The 17,820-nt window shown below is 43.5% G+C and overlaps 1 protein-coding gene across 1 annotated transcript; it reads left to right on the forward strand.

Annotated features, from left to right (window-relative positions):
* Positions 1 to 4,191: 4,191 nt before the first annotated feature.
* Positions 4,192 to 16,779, forward strand: LOC124328725. The gene is made up of 5 exons (XM_046787551.1): positions 4,192 to 5,302; positions 10,447 to 10,613; positions 12,103 to 12,239; positions 14,725 to 14,898; positions 15,433 to 16,779. Exons 1-5 carry the CDS (start codon positions 5,225 to 5,227, stop codon positions 15,582 to 15,584), a joined length of 708 nt encoding a protein of 235 aa, XP_046643507.1. The 5' UTR covers positions 4,192 to 5,224; the 3' UTR covers positions 15,585 to 16,779.
* Positions 16,780 to 17,820: the final 1,041 nt, after the last annotated feature.

A 17,820-nucleotide genomic window follows, 5' to 3' on the forward strand; every position in this document is an offset into this window, starting at 1 on the left:
TTATCTATATATAATATATGACTCTTGTATATGCATAAATGCGCGGAATATAAATACTTACATACTGTATAAGTTTGTTCATTTTATTTTCTTCCGGCATATCGTCTGTTCGCGGTTCAATTCCTTCCGCGCGGTGTCACCTTCGACCTCTCCCCTTCCACCCCTTTATACATATAGCACAGCACAAGCCAGATATCTTCCAAATGGAATGATTGTCGTGTGTATATAGAACGAACGACATGTCGTGAATCCAATATCCCCCAACGAACACGCACTCGCTGCTGTTTTCTCTCTTTCCCCCCTTTTTTTTTCGTCTGTATTCACTTTTGCTGGGCAGCCGGCCGGCCGAAGCAGACATCCAGCAACGGAATCGGATATTAGATAAAAAGAAAAGAAAGGAGAGCGAAAGAGACTATATAGTAGCTGTTATTGTGTCGGTCAATATCGACGTCGAACAGAGACGAATCAATCGGCTGCCAGTTTCTATATACGTTTAACGCCAAGGGATTTCTTTATAGATATAGTTTATAACCTTGATATATATTATAACTGGTCTATATACATTAGCCAAGAAGAGTCTCTATATAACGTAATAAAGAACAATAGGTCTTTTTGATATAATAATATAGTGAAAAAGGACCCATATCGGTTGTGGCCAAAGTGTTTCCGCAGCAGGAGAATATAATAATAGCTAATATCTGTAGAGTGGTTTTTGGGTTGATGAATCCATTTCATTTCAAGTAGCTGCTGCTGCTTTATCTTTTCTTCTTTGTCTTTATATTATTTTTTGTGACATTTTTGCAATCGTGTCAAGTCGAGCGTCTCTCGGTCAACTCGCTTAGCTGGCAAAGTTTAGTCATTTAGATGATGAAATTCCCTGCGTCTCTTGATGCGACACACGCTAACCTCGTTTTCTCTCTCTCCAAGAAAAAAAGGAAAAACTTTTTCTTTTCTTTCTTTACTTGGTCCCCCAAGAATTTCCTGGAAGGCACAGCAAGCGCACAATTCAGCGGCGAGGTTGAGAATGAAATGCGCGCGTGTTCACGCTCTCGGAGTCTCGGCTCTTTTGAAAAAGTCGCCGGCCTTTCGTATATATGTAATAGACTGGCCGACGTAGAGAGAACTGTTTCGAGATCAAAGAGTCACAAAGAGGACCCATGACAATTTATCGGGAGTCGACGCGGTATATTTAGTTGAAGGGATAGACGTCCAAGACATTATAATAGTCGAGGACCAGGAAAATTTCACCCAACAACTCTCTGCTCCATCCATCCGCGTCCATGTCGAAAACCAGGCCCGGCTTCGAGCTATATAGATATCGACCAGCAGGTATATTATACCTCTATAGGTACTAAGATCTTTTTATATTGCCCTCCCTTTTCCAACTGTGCACAGCTCTCTACACCGTTGGCTGTACTTGGAAAAAGATAGCACAACCGACTCACACATTGGAAAATTTCTTTTCTGTGTGCTGCCTTTCTTTGTTTAGACGTCATTTAATATATTCCAGCGTGTACAGAATGACAGGATGCATATAGTTCTTATATATGTTCGCTTCGTTCTTTATTACACTCCCCCAAAAAAAGGTGAAAAAAAAAAACACAAAAATCCAATCATTTTGCATCCATTTCAAGCGCATCGAGGCGAAATGTGACCATTTTCTTCCGGGGCTTGTCTCTCCATCTCTCCATCGTGTGTTATATTTACTTTTGCCCTTTTTGCTTTCTCATATACAGTTGCCTCCTTTTATTTATCCTTTCCGCGAGCTTTTAACATCCTCCTCCCCCGGCTCTGATATTCCGTCCTTTTTCCATGTATATGTGTTATTGTTGTTGTTGTTGTTGTCTATATAATGCAGCTGAAGGAGATGAGAGTTAGAGATTGAGGAACATATTGTTTGCTACTATTACACTCGCCCTCATATCTATGTAATAAGACAGTATATTATCTTTTTTCTTTATATACTAGTGGAGAGGAGCAGTGCTGGCCTGGACTGCTGCTGGCCTATATTGATTTCACCTTTCTTATTATTATTATTCTTAGTCATCATCATCGATCTCTTTTTCTTTTCCATATTGCTTGGATGTATATACACATGTATCTCTGTATCATCCCATTCTTTCTATTCCGATAGCTCTCTCTCCTTCTTTTACATTCTTATTCTCTTGTTTTTCTGTTTGTTATTTTGTCCTTTTTTTCTGCTCGTCCCTGTTCCTCTGTTTTCTGTTATTGCCTTTTGTGTCGACACATTGTCTCCCCTTTGTGAGTTTTAAAGATTTCCGATAGAGAGAGAGATAGACATATCAGTATTACGATATAGTACGTCTGGTAACACACAAAAGAAACAAGACCCATCATTATTCGACTATTACACCGAGCCATTGAAATTTAGAGAAATTCAAATCGACACAATGCTTCCCGCAAACAAACGCGCGACAGCTGCATCTATTCCAAATGCATACTTTGACTATTACTGCTGGAAATCGAGGCGCACTGATGGCAAATGTCGTTATAGAATAGACTATAGAGATTCCTTTACTTTTTCTAGACTTTCTCACCACTTGTGCTGCTGTCTTTTGAAAAAGAATAAAAAAGAATAAAACACACACAGTTTATAACGCGGGAGAAACAAAAAATAGACGTCATTATATTTCTATATTTCCTACTTGAAAAATACAAAATGGCGGAACAGAGTTATATTAGAAGTGGGTGGGGGGCAAAAGAAGAAAGAAAATCAAACAGCTGCACGCACGTAATTTAAACTCATTTTCCAGCAACTATACTTTGTGTAGACTTGTAGTATTGCCGAGTGCCATATCACCACAGCATGTAATCACGACGACGTTCGTGAGAACTGTGAACCTTTTTTCTCTCTTCTGACTTTTTTTGGGTGTTTCTCTTTTTTGACTCAACTAGTGTTTGATGTTATAACTGTATATGCGAGGGCGTTGTTTCCTAGACAAACTTTGAGCTCTCTCGTTTAAATATGAAAAAAACGCCCACTCGCGCGCGCAATTTGCATGATGCAATGCGCCAAAAAGTTATGGGACGAAAAACGAGAGACGACGATGGGATGACGAGAGGTGTCCAAGTTATCAGGAACTAAATCGTGAAATCTCCAGCGTCTAATGAGTCTAAATGTCTAATGAGGGGAATAAGACGTACACTAGAAGATGAGGGGAAGAGAAAGTTGCTGCTGCCGAATATCTAATTCCCACTTATACAACACGTCCATCAAGAGCAGTACAGACTACAGCACTGCGATATATACAGAGTTCGTGTAGATAAGGTTAATTATACGTGCACTATATTTCCACTTCGGAGGATCGCCAAGTTTCTATAGCAATTTCCAGTCTCTCATTGAAGAACTTTCCTACGACAAGCACAGCACGACCTGAGCACGACCAACGATTGATCTTAGAATTTTCTCGCTCTCACTCAGTTCTCACTGGAGAATATTGGACTTTGGCTGCTGCTGCAAATTGGCGTTTAGATTTTTTAAATACAAATCATATTGGCTACTTTTGGGTTTGATTCGGTCGAATAACCGCGGGAATTTCAAATCGACGTATATAGATTGCGGATACTGCGCAAACTGCGACACTAGAAAATATTAAAAGAAACATCTTTAAAGGCTTATAATATCGTCGCGATGGAATCCTGTCGATCCTCCTTATATCATTTCCCCCCTATATAAATACAACCGCAACTCAATAAGAAGAGAAAACCTTTTTTAGGCCTAAATATACAGCAGCAGCACTGTATAAAATATAGAGAGAGGACGAGAGGAGAAACATGGCGGACGTGCGAGTGAAATTGAAAAATTCAAGTGGCGGAAGATGTCTGGTACAGTCCTCGGCGCGGTGCGATCCTACCGCACATTTTCTACGTGGCTAGACGCTCGTTGTTGAACTCTAGAAAATCCCACCCAACTCCCGCCAGGGAGCTAAAGGGATAGAGAAAAGGGAGAACTCTGCTGGTCCCCCACCCGAAACGGGAGAGTAAAAAAAAAGAGACGGAAAAAGTGAAGGGGGTCGCCCATCACGCACTCTCGTCGGTGGGGAGGGAGGGTGGGAGGGATGGAGCGGCAGAGGGTGGCGAGGTGGAGAGAGCCGACGAGTAGTAACGTGCACGCCACTAGTCGTGTTGGCTGGATATAATATCCGAATTGGTCTCAGTCTCGAACCGGCTCCCGTCCGCAGAGCAACGTTATTCACGCTCCCGGTCCCGAGCGTCCAGCAGCACCGCGCTGTCTTCTTTAGTTTCTCTCGGTGACGGACCACAATAACCGCACCAGGTCACATTTATTATTCAATCTGAAAACAGCGTCAGTCGAGCTCTGCTGTCCGGCTCCTGCTTTTACATTCACCTCTGCAATGTCAGAGTGAATTGCGGGAAATTGTCAATTGAAGAAAGTCGGAATTTTAATTGCAAATGCGCGGAATCAACTGCGTCAATCGCAAAGTGAATCGAAAAGTGTTTTCAATTGAAACTGAAATCAGTGTGTCTGTTGTGTTATTATTCTGTTTGAAATCAATTCCACAATAAGGAGGCGGTTGGGGAATTTAAACAAATAATAATAAAATAAAAATCACGGACGGTTTTCTCTTTGTTGTGCGGCGTCAAAGTTTATTTTTATCCGCTGGGCCGACGCTTTTTCACAACCACAACAACAACAACAACAACAACAAGGCCTCTCTCTCTGGTTTTTCTTTCTGGCTTGGGCATTCCGTGTGGTTTCTGCGTTTCGGCGGATCATGTCCGCCCGCCTGGCCGCATCATCCGCCCCATGGATAACCCCAACCGGGCAGCAGCCCCAATCCAGCAAATAACATTTCTTCTCCAACTCGACTGCTGGTGTTATTACTACGACACCAACGACGTCTGCTGGCGTGCTGTATACCGGCCCGTGCCGAGCGACCGGGATGGACGAGCCGGGCCATCACGCCAGTGATCCGTCCCTATCCCCCTGAATGGCGCCGCCACTCAAGCAAAGACAACACCAGCGCAGTCCGCTGCCGGCCACAAATTCTGACGTGCTCGACACACACAAGCGCGGGAGAAAATAAAACAAAAAAAAAAACATAAACATTTGGAGGTGTTGCTGGTCGGAGAGGATCGCTATCTTGTCAATACTATTGGAGCGGGAGAAGGCCGGCGCCTTTCTTAATTCAAATTATTGGCTAATTAATAGCAGACGGCAGCTGCTGGGACGGACGGCGGGATGCCGACCTCGGCCGATTACGAGATTTCCATCGACGATCATCAGAGTCCCGCCAATGCCAATCTCAGGGCTCAAAAGGTAATAATGCATTTGGATATGCAAATGATTTTCTTAGACAAGTAAACTAATTAAATGGGTACGTGCAGTAGACGTTGGCGCGATCACTTTTTACCCTGGCACCAAATTTGTTTTATTTTTCCGGCTCACCCGAGCTTACATTCTGCTGTACGCTCCGAGAATTATATCCGTCTTATGGATTTAGAAAAAGACGTAACAGTCAAAATAAGAGTTTTGATAATTATCTAGACGCGCGTGTATGTCTATATACTTTGGAGTCCGCGTCACGGGGTACCAATGGCTTTTCTGCCTTTCTGATCGTCGCCCGCCCATTGACACACACAAACTCTCTCTCTCTCTAAGCCTTTTTCATTCATCTTATATATACGTATGTATAGGCCGTGCATAGACATGCGTGCACGGCTTCCTGAACTTTTGAGAACGTCAAAACATTTTTAAAAGGAAAATTCTTTAAAAAGCCCCCGCGATTTTATTTCCCATTCGAATTTCCCGCCGTTGTGATCCTCTTTATAGACGGGGGTACAGTATACATCGTCTTTGTTAATAATCATTCATTTTTCCGCCTCGCATTTGAGTTGTATGGAAGAGGTGGGTGGATGATATAAGTTGAAATCAAATATTTCTCTATAGCCTTTTCCTTTTTGTCTAAATTGCACGCGCATCTCGTCCATTGATTTTTTCGTTCTGTTTCTTCTTCCAGTTTTAAGGGGAGAAAAAAACACGAGCCAAAGATGAAGTGTAGCAAATGGAGATACGCGGGTATACCGAGACCTGGGCGGAATGAATCGATGAATAGAGTAGAATAATATACATATGATCGATATCCTCTTTTATTTTGGACAATAAGGGCGTCCTTTGACCACTGATGATTTGTTGTAGGCCATCCCCGCGGTGGGCTCCCAGGTGAAAAAGTACTTAGAATGTACTTAAGTAATAATATGAGAAAACTCAAGTAATACTGAAGGATTTTGGGACAAGTACTATAGGCTACCAGTGATATAGCAGTGTGTCTTTAGTAATATTGACATTGAAACAAAAAAAAAATACGCCCACTTGGTGATACTTCTACTTTACTGGGTCCACTACAATAAAATGATAGTTTACTTAAATAAACTATCATTTTATTACAGTGCAAGGCAGTACTTTTTTACCTGGGCTACTATGCTGCTGCATGTTCAACTGGCAACTTTTGAAAGTTGTGACGGTCTAATCATCGATGTATCCCACCTCTTACCTACTATGTAAAGGTGATCGATATAGCCGAGGCGAATGACCCGTTTTTATTGGTGTGTCGCTTGTTATATTTGTGATGGATATAGACGTTCGTGAAAAATCAATGGCGCGTTATTGTCGTGTGGACACGATTCCCCCCCCCCCCCCCGTAGTATAGTCGCATAAATAAATCGACACGAAAAAGGCAAATCTATATAACATAGTGTAGTCTACAGTCGTTGCGCTTTTGTTATGTATCCTGCTTGTTGCTTCCGCTTCTCCGGCCGGAAATAATATGAATCTATACGGTTATTGTTACATCACAGTGCTGTTTTGTTTTTCTCTATACCAAAATAACCAAAACAATAACTGAGCATTCTAATGCGCATAGATATGTGTAGTAGACTATAGTAGTAGACTATACTATAGTAGAGGGGATAGATATAACGGCTGTGCGAACATTAAAAAGGCGGCGAAATGAAGAGCGCCAACTCGGCTGGAACAGAAAAAAGAATATAAGAAAGCGCCACAGATGAACCGCCGCGCCTTGGCCATCAGGATCTCTCCTGCTGGAGAATGTTTCTAACGAGTCCCAGTGGTGGCTGAAACTCTCTACTACTACTACTACTACTAGGCTACCATATATTATATGAGCTCCTGCGAGGTTCATGTGTGTAATATAGAACAGCACAGCAGTGCTGTGGTCTATGCCGTCTCCTCTCCGTGGTCGTGTTAGTAGTATCGTATAGGAAAAACACAAAATAAATCTATCTATCTTTTTTCTTTTGCCTTTTCTTCCTATTACATTTTGTCTTTCTTTTTATCTTGATTCCTTCTTTTTGGGGGGTTTTGTTTTTCTCCTTTCTTCTGATTAGAGATCCGTAAGCAGGGCACGTCTATATAGTGTGTGGTGTGTAGGGCGACCGTAGCAGTCTTTATAGATCTACTGTGTGTGTGTGTGTGTGTGCTGTTATTACGATTATTACTTGTACAAATAAGAGTAACATCAGCTGTTTTTTCTTGCTAGACTCTAACGAAGACGCTGCTGCTGCTGCTGCTGCTGTGTAGTGGATGTGGGCTATTCCTTGTTAGCCCGCCTCAAACACGGTTATGATTTTTTAGTAGTGGGGGGAGGGGTTGGTTTTTATATCTCCAGCAGAACATTTATAATTAAGTATTAGCCGGCCTTGTCTATTGGCTCCTGCTGGAGCAGCTGCTGGCCTGTTGTCGGACGTGTTGTCGTCGTCGCCAAGCCAAGCCAAGAATAAGTGTAGCAGTTGGCGACTTCGTGTCAACCGAAGACATTTTATCGAATCAATAAGTTCACATTATTAGAAATGTACATACTGAGCTGGGCACAGCAACCGTTGGTTTGTGTACATGGACGAAGTGCGATCCAGCCGATAAGGAGCCACCACCACCAGTCCACCCCCTCAAAATAAAAGCCACGGAGGGATAAATCATTGCGGGTGAGACACATTGGCGAGCAACCATGCGCCCTATAATTGTCTGTGTGTGTGTGTGTGTGTCGGGGTGGATAACGTCGCGCGGTTAACGGTCGCGTCATTTCTAAAAAAAAAAGTCACGCGACTTGCCCATCTTTTTACATTCCCGTCGTACCCGTCAAATGTAAAAGCGAAAAAAGAAAACGGGTGGGGGGCAAGCAGCAATCAGCCATTCCAATCTCCTCCCCGATGGCGTATAACACACACACATCCAGAAAAAGAGAAAAGGCCCTTGATGAGAAGTCGAGAGATTTGGAATATACATACAGGGGGGGTTTGTTGGCTGAGCTGATCATTCCGCCGTATTGCGTGAAAGGATCTCGGCATCCGCAGCTCTCGTCTATCCCCCCAATTTTTGTGTTGAGGAAAAAGAGAGAGAGAAATCCCAGCAGCAGCAGCCAAAGACGATATGAATTTTCCAGTCGGATTGGAAACAAAAAGTCTCTTCTGATTTAGCCCAGCATCGACCCGCGCTTCTTCTTCTAGCTTCGCTCCGCCCGTCATAATATTGCGCGTCCGTTATTACACGGGAGATGTTGATCAACAAGACGCTGGGGGAATACATACATGTGTGTGTGTGTGTGTGTGTGTGTTGGCGAGGGATGAAGAGAGAGAAATTGGGCGTGAGCGTACTTGAAGATGAGACCCCTCCCCATAGTTTCCTGGCTGCTGGACTTGTTAGGGCGAGCGCCTCATCAAAATCGAGTGGGGGGGTCCGGGTGCCACCGTCTCTCCTCTCTGCGAGTTGATCGATTCATTTCCGAGAAACTCCTCGTCTCACGACCGCACCAGCATTTATTCACCCGTTTTCTTGTTTTTTTTTTGAATTTTCAAAATTCCCGCCGAGATTACCCCCTCCCAAAAAATAGGTCCGCAATCACGACGACGACCGGGTTAAGGCCTTTTAGATATAGATATAGCTATACGTTTCTATTTACTTTTGGGCATGCAAATCCCGAGAGACTCTGGCGGCCTGGACTGCCCTGGTTATTTGCGCGTATTATATCGATCGTGACGTGTTCCGCATCTTTCATTAACAGCGAGTAAACACGCCCACATTTATCATTTTTTTCTTCTTCTTTTTCTTCTTCTTTTTTTGAAAAATTTCTTTGGCGCCTATTTTTGTCTGTGGGATTTTTTATATCGATCAAAGAAGTTTTCAATCTAAAATGAAATAGTTCCACCCCACCTCAACCCCAGCAACTCACTTTTGATATAGAAAAGTTGCCCTCAAACTATATCGGCGGGGGAGTGTTGTCAATCGTCCGACATCGTTTGATTTGTCCGGCAGTGAAAGTGTTGGGCGACGACGACTAATGCGCTCCTCCTCGATCCTCCTATCCTTTTATACATGCAACTTCCATCGGGAAGTGCACCCTGGGAATCGAGCGATAGGAAAACCGACAGTTGGCGGCATCAAATAAATATGCACAAGTTTCGACACGCACATGTGGGCTGGGAAACGAATTGATTACACACAGAATTTATACTTCCAAATTTGTTACAAAATTTTTAGGATAACGGCCAGAAATAAAAGCGGCGAATTTTTAGTTTTTTTTGAATTTCCCGCCATCAATTTGAAAAAAAAAAAAAAAAGAAAAATTGCTTCGTTATACGACAGTGCCAGTCAACCGCGTGTACGTCACCAAGACATCACTGAGGAGAAGATTAGACAAGACAATCTTGACTTCCTGGCCGGCGCTGGCGATCTTATTCGCTTCATTGACCTTCTTTATATATCAAAAACGGACGACGATGAAAAGCGGGATGAGAGTAATGGAAGAGGGAACATATTGAAGAAGAGGATTCCCGTCTCCGGAAGGGGCCAGGGGGGCGTTTCATCATGGTAATGTCGATGCATATGGGTGGACTAATTAAACGGGTAGATGCTGCGATAGTAAAGATGGAGCCACACAAGCGCAATGGCAACCGCCAACAGTGCAGCAGCCAAAGACATTCCCCATATACATATAACCGCAAATATATGGAATACCATGGCAAAAGGTCAAATAGTCTACATCATATGTTACATATTATATTCAATGAAGAAAAGAGTAAATATCTCATCCCCGCCCTCCTACATACATTCATGGCCGTATCGTCTAATAATGGAAAGAGATATATGACGGCGTGGTTAACATTCTGCAACCGTTGGATGGAATAATTGATTGTGCTGGCCACCGCCATCATCGCCAGGACCTTCTGATTTATATATGTTGTGATCACTCGAGCGTATGATGTACAATGATGTATGACATTGTGCGGCCGGGCCTGTTAGCTATATAGAACTGCGGACAAGTTGATGATCAATCATGCAGCTCAGCTCTTATATATATCCACTTGTGTATTACATTACAAATGTCTATAATGTGTGTATAGCTTAAAAAATCATTCTATTTTTTTTCTTTTTTTGGTTATTACGCCCAGATGATCGGCGAAGTGAACAGCCTTGTGGCTCAGTTCCGGCAGCTGCTCATCAACATCGGCCAACCGAAAGATTCGCCGGATGTGCGCGAGAAAATCCGCCGGCTGCGGCGCCAGTGCGTCGAGTCCTGCAAGCACACCAACCAGCTCCTCCTACCGCAGATTCACAGGTATAATAATAATCTCATATCATATATCATCAATTAATACACATCATCAGAGATAGAGAGGGCTGCTACTCAATCGATATTGACTAGTAGATATCTTCTGCCCGGTTTCCAATTAATTTATTCCAGCTCTTGTGTTCGGTTATGTACTAGAAATGCCAGACCCAGTAACCTCATCCAAGATGTACACGACAACCCTTTTTGTATAGTCAGAAAATGTAAGAGCATCAGCAAATGTGTCTATAGTAAATAAATCATGTCAAAATGAAGTTAGAGAGGGAAATGAACCAGCAGCAAAAGCGCTGTATAGAGATATGGCCTCAATAGAAAACAATTTCAATCAAAACTGGGCAAAAGCAGAAGCTGAGAGTGTTGTGTGTGTGGGCCTTTGAAGTTCAATGAAGCAAAAGGTCCCAGCAGGCCGTCTTATGTATGCATATATATATATACTATACTCCAATCGCTGACTGTGTGCTAAATGCCGATCGATATTGATTCGCGCCGGCCCGGACTTTCTTGTGTCTATGCATGGCGGGCGAGCGGGCGGGCAGGGGGGGGATAGAATGGGAAGGAGGAGGATTGCGAATGAATAAAGGAATAGAGGACACGCATCGCTCACCGAGTCTCACTATGGGAACGTGTGTGCATATGTGCAGTGTCTGCACCTGGGAAGTTGATCGATGAGAGCCGGGCAAGAAGGGGGGAGGGATTTTCCCTCTTTCCATTTTTTGATAATTTCTGAGATGACGAATAATTTTGTAACGAAATTGCTTATTGATTTGCAAGTTGCGTCATTATAGATACAAATAAGTCTCCTCCCAGGGAGACTGAATAGCTAATACACGATTCCGGCCAGGTTTTTCTCTGACCATCGTACTGTTCTTATTCTCTTGGCTGGGCAAGAAAAGAAAAAAAAAATAGGAATTCTTATATTATCCCGCGTCTAATCGATATCGAATATCTGCGACAAAAGGGGCTACATGCTGGCCGACGGAACGCGCAACACAGCAGAGAAACGGGCCGGCAGTATATTTGATCTATAGAACAGACGACCCAGCAAACTATAGATATATGTACGCCCAGCAGCAGGATGATTGAGAGAATTAGACCGACGATTGAAAAGAGACTGGGTGGGCGGGTTGCTGGACGACGGACAGAAAATGGGGAAAATGGGAAGGGGGACGAAATAGAATCAAGAGATGAAAACCTGCGGGCCGAGCGTTGAGCGGTTGTCGAGATTTCGTTTCATGTTGGTACATTTTTCCAATCACAGCTGGGCCAAATATCGTTTGCGTCCGGCCAGCCCTGCTGCTGATATATGTGGAGCTATATGCGCCGTGTTTGTAGTTGTGTTGTTGTGTGATTGGGTGTGTGTTTGTTTGTTGATGTTTGCTGCGCTGTTTCACTTGTTTGGCGTTGTGTTGTTTCTTTGGCCGAGATGATTGGTTGATTGATTGTTGTCGTTTCATCTCACGTCTCCGCATGTGTCTAGCGATATCGCCGCCGGGATTCCGCTGGACAAGGACCACGTCATCCACTTCTTCTGCAGTTGCCAGTTGCTGGTCCGCGAGCTGCACAAGAGCCACCGTCTCATCCAGCGGAAGCCGCTCGACATGACCAGCTTTTACGGTGAGATGCTCAATTTGTGTCTGCTGTGTCTGTCCGGCCATATCACAGACGGACGGACGGACGAGCAAAAAAATAACACGACACGATTTTAATACCGAGAGAGCCGGAATATATTGTCGGGATAAAAAAGAAAAGAAATTTGCTGGATGGAAATAATAATAATAAAAAAAAGTCGTCGACTCTGCCAGATGGAAACTTTTTTTTTTTTCGCTTTATCCAACCGGAATTTGTCAACAATTTTCTTTTTCCTTTTTTTTTTCTTCTGGTTATCATCTCGACGGTCGTTGACGTATTCGAATCAAGGCGCACAAAGTTTGTGTTTCTCTTGTGTGCTGTGTGCTGTGCAATCTGCCATCCGGCGGGCGGAGCCGCTTTACTACACACAAAGATGTCGGTCGTTGTGCCCGGCAATGTCTGTGTCTGTGTGTGTGTCAGAAATGCCAACCTTTCTCGAGATTGAATCGTGTAAGACACGCGCGGGCATATCACATATATAAATGTAGCCTATCCTTCCGCCCTGCTGGCCGGCCCGGGCCCTTTGGCGTGAATCTCTCGCGTCCAGCCGAGCGGCCTGCTGAATATATAGAAACCACAACCAAAGAACATTTCTCTATTACAAGAGAGAACTCACACGTATAGCAAATATTATTACATACGTATATATTAGACAGGGGGGGTGGGGTGGGTACTATACTAGTTGGAAGGGAAAAAATAAATGGCTGGGCCAGCCCGGCGGCCGTTTGGTAGAGAGCTGAACTATAGGAGAACAAATGGCACAGAGCAGCCTTTTATTCGTCTCCCCGCTGTCGCCTTTGCAATCCCGCTGAGAGCGGCTCAGTTCGTCCGTCCCTTCTTCCCGGCAGCAGCAGCAGCAGCAGCAGCAGCCGAGTATATAGACACATATCATATAATACGTATGTCTATAACTTGCTGTGAAGCTAGCGTATGAACACTTTGGCATAAATTCTCTAGACCGCACGATTGATATCGTATTCACTCGTGGCGACTGCTGGGATTCTCAGCTCAGCAGAGAGATCCCGGAGCTCACGGCAACTCGGCATTGCTTATTGCTTCTTTCCCCAGCCGTCCCTAGTGTCTATATAACACGTAATGTGTGTACATTTATCAAATAGGAATTTAAATGGTAGAGACTGGTTGAAGTTATAATCGTCTTTGTGTGGCTGGAGAAGTTTTTCTCTTTCAGATTTTTAAATCTCCCGCCTTTATTTCTCTATTTACATTGCAGAGTGAATCAAATCATTTGAATTCGTGTAAAAATAAGAGAGTGCTGGAAGCGCTAGATCCCATTGTATAATAACGTCGTCGTGTCATGAAGTGGGGGGAGATTAAATCCAGCCCGGAATGCAAACAAAAAGAATTATTATAATAAGAATAAAGGAAAAAAGTGTTGCAGCCCACAGCTGAATATGTCTAATTAGTTTGATATTTATAGAAGGTGAGAGTGGATGATGTGCACTCGTTGTCCGTGAGATGCGTCTAAGTTGACAAAATGAATCCAGCACGTCTTCTTCGTCTTCTTCTTCAACTTTGCCATGGCGGTGGGACGTCTGAGAAACATCCAGGAGTTAATGAGAAAAGGGATGAGTCCATCAAGAATGCTAGACGAGAGAGAAAGCGCCAAGTCAAGTATATACACATGGAGTAGCTAGTAGCTAGTAGCTATATATCTCTTTCTACCAGCTGGAATGCGTGTCTAACTAACTACTATACGTATATATATACATCCGCGCATAAGTGGGCGTCTGGGCGACTATAATACGACACACATTCGTTCCAGCAGCTGCTGTCATCTTCGCCTCTACGAGTGTTTGTTAAGGTGGTCGTGTAACATGCAAGAAGCTGATTGCGTCGTGTCGAAAGATTATACAACTTTTTTTTCTCTTTTTCTTTGCGGATTATTTTGGCCGTTTTCGTATAATACAAATGCCTCCCGCGAGAGATGCGACTGTGTGTTTTTGATGGGACGAATGTATCACAGCCGGACGATCGATTGATCCGCGGGTCACGGTCGATCACGCACTGCCCCCCTTTTTTATACGTGTACAAGTGTTTAAGTCGACCGTAGATTGCTGGGCAGCCGACTGACGGATGGCAGAGTCGGTGGGAAAAGAAAATCTAATAAAATAAAAAAGAATTCGCCCAGCTACAGAGAGACGGAAAATCCAAAGTAGAGATTGGAGAGAGTCAAGAGCTCGACTGCATATATCCAAGTCGAGTATGGGATGTTGGCGCTCAATCAGCGATCGTCGATCGTATCGAGTGCAACGGGAAAAAAGAGAGAAAATAAAAAGCGGGGTCCACCAGCCGGCCAGTGCGTGGGCTGGATCTATAGCCTTCGGATTGTTTTTAGATGTGTATAATATTGATTGTTTTCGTGTTGTACATGTCCAGCGTATTTTTTTTTTTAAATTTTATTTGAGCGTATTGCGCGCGCTCCTTATTTTTTGTTGTTTTAAAAAAATAGAAAATCGAGCCGGCCCTTCCAATTTGGGGACAATGTTCAGTCAGATCATTTTGTGCAAACAACTGGCGCCCGATTTCAACGCCGAGGAACTGCGATCCATCCGCAAGGACTCGGAGGACATCCAGCGGCTCATTGACGATCTCTCCGAGTTCATGCCCATCGAGGAATCCCACGGTAGGACGAATAATAAGGATCTTTATTTATTTTTATCTTTCCAAAATAAATTTTTCGACATCGATCGATCCGGCTTGAGACTGCTGGTCAATAATTTGGTTTTAAAACTTGGGTGGACACAATGAAACTTGACTCAACTTTCGAAAGGCTTTTTGGCTGGCCAGTCACGTCGTCCGCTTACAACAAACAAGTTTTCTTTTACCGTAATTGTGTTGTAAATTGAGTTGGTGCTGAGCCGGCCCCAGGAGGAGCCGGGCAGAAAAAGTCAAACCCATCCAGCAGCTCAGCAGAGAGTTTGGGATGCCTTTGCATATATTCAACCTAGTTGCAATCAACTTTGATCTCATTAAAAGCACATAGCACCCCGTCTCTGTTTATATGTGCTGGACATTTCAAAAGTTTTGCGACAAGACACAAACTTTTTGAACCATAAAAGTCTCAAATTGGATCATGGAATTGAAAGGCTTAGCGAGTACATCTAAGTGGACTATAAATCTAATAGACTTTAATTGCCATTCGTTTTATTGAATCAAGGACGGGCATTCGCCCTGGCCGGCGAGGACAAGTTCAGCGTGTGGGCCAAACAACGAATGCTGATCAACCGGCGACAGCGGGTGGCCACATCCAATCCGCTCTGCCGCAACATTCGCGCCTTGTGCTGCTTCGCCAAACCCAGTTACCTTTGAGTCTTGTGTCCGTCTTCTCTCTCTCTATCTCTGCCCAGCTGTCGGTCGGCCATCACTGCGCTGAATTCCGGACTGCACCATAACTTTCGCTACTGCTGCCGCTGCTGCTGTCCCCGCCACATCCAATTTTCTCTCTCGGCCGGTTGCTGCAAATGAAACTGCCAAAATGACGGACGACATCACGCGGTGGGCGAACGGCATGGCGCGGAATACAAAATTCATTCCTTAACGTGTACATATACATATACCTATCAGCGGGTGGAACAAAAAAAAAAAAATAATGAAAAGCGGTTAAGAGTGAAACGTTATATAACTCCTTTTGTGCATCTCTCTCGTCCCGTGCGGTCCGCGGACGGGCGAAAAGAAATAAAAAATGATTTTCATTGATCAATAAAACAAAAAAGATGAGCGGCCCTTTTTTCTATATAATCCTTTTTTTCTCTTTCATATTGTCAGCTCTGTGCGTTGTGTGTAATATTTTTGAGTTGTGTCTCTCGCGGTCGTCGCATCAACAATTTTTGACCCCTACTTCCACAAATCTCTACGCGAATGTAGAAAATTGCACGCCAGCAGCACGTAATATAAATATATTTATAAATATATAAAACAGCTGTTTATATCCCGCGAATCGCGCGCTACCGCAATGATTTTTTTAAATTCTTTGCGCAGCCTCTTACATATTTTATGTATGGCGCCGCCGTCTATACATTTTATATACATATATACTTGTGTCCTTCCGGATCAAATAATAAAAGATGCAAAGCGAGTGAAAAAAAAAAAAAAAAAAAAGTATAATATTATATTTATGCTGTCTTTCACACTACCTCCCTTTCCTTCCCCCCCGCCGGTAAATTATGCATTTGTATGTAATTCTCTATAATTATCAATCTCATTTTGTTTTTTCTTTCATCTTTTTAAATACATCTCGGTCTAGCTCTGCTCGTTGATATATTTACATGGCCAATAATATTTGAAAATATTGCGACATTTTTTTCAATCTTTTGTCTCATGTTCCTTATAATCTCTCTCGCTCGTTCGTTCTCTCGTTTGTCGATTTTTGAATTTCCCGGTCATTTTTTTTTTTTTGTAATTTTCGAGCCAAAATTAAATGAAACGACATGAAATTGATTTGCAAACGTTGTGTCTCTTTTTCTTTTTCTTTTTATATGGAAAATAAAATCTTTGATTAGTCTCAGTATATTTGTTTTAACTGGGCGATATAAATAACACGGACTGGTGGTCAGCAGTCACTGATTTTCGATTGAAACGGCTTTTCGGCAGCATTCCAGCAGCAGCTGTCTGTCGGAAGCAGCTGGACCGTTCAGATTCGGCACCCCTGATGAGTGATAATGGCCCAACTGGACACGACTCTAGCTCTCTCTATATAATGCCAGACTAGCTGCTGGCCTGCTCCTGATGTTTTTTTTGTTTCTTTGCCTCCCACACTTTGTTCTTTTATTATGGAACTATAATGTACGAGTATCAGTGCCGGCCAACGTCCGTCCATTGTCTTCAGAAAAAAAAAATGCCAACCCCACCAAGAAAAGAAGGGCGGAGGGTCTTTTCCTTCCAGTGGGTCCCCATTGATTTATGTCGTCTAAGAAGAAATAAGAAGGATAAGATTCTAAAACAAAATAAAATAAAATAAAATAACTAGGAGAATAGACAAGGAGAGTCCTCGACGTGTATAGGATAACAAGTCTACCACACATCATCGATCTCTCTACACGAACGCGCCGATATATTTGAGTCGCAAATAGCCGCTATATATATATATAGACAGCAGCGACACAAGCGGATAGGCTACGTGGGACCGGGCCGCCTGCTGTGTCCAAAGATCAAATCGATCCGCAATGCCTGGCTGATGCTGCTGGGCGCACAGGAACATCACACACAGACACACACACACTCTCTACCATTGTCTATAGAGAGACATTTTGACTGAACTGATGGGCTGCTGGGCACAGCAACGCCTATCCAGTCACACAGCTCAGCCCGTCTTTGACTTTTCTCCCCCTTCATTGTCACGAAATGTTTGAATCTTTGATCTTTTTCCCTGCTGGGAGGCCGGCCCGGCCCGTCAACGTCAGGGCCAACAGATTTCATCACTTCTTTGACTTAGACCCAGCTGCCCGTCTGTGTATTTACCAATTCATTTGATTTATCACGTTTGCCTTTGTCGCTCTGGCAGAGTCGGCCAGCCCAAAAGCCGTCCGTTATGTAGTCGGACAACTGA

Source organism: Daphnia pulicaria, chromosome 1 (assembly GCF_021234035.1).
Source record: "Daphnia pulicaria isolate SC F1-1A chromosome 1, SC_F0-13Bv2, whole genome shotgun sequence".
Lineage (NCBI taxonomy): Eukaryota > Metazoa > Arthropoda > Branchiopoda > Diplostraca > Daphniidae > Daphnia > Daphnia pulicaria.

Coding starts and splice junctions, on each gene's coding strand:
- LOC124328725 (XM_046787551.1), top strand. CDS start 5,225: ATGCCGACCTCGGCCGATTACGAGATTTCCATCGACGATCATCAGAGT. Junction 5,303..10,446: donor CCAATCTCAGGGCTCAAAAG/GTAATAATGCAT, acceptor TATTACGCCCAG/ATGATCGGCGAAGTGAACAG. Junction 10,614..12,102: donor CTCCTACCGCAGATTCACAG/GTATAATAATAA, acceptor GCATGTGTCTAG/CGATATCGCCGCCGGGATTC.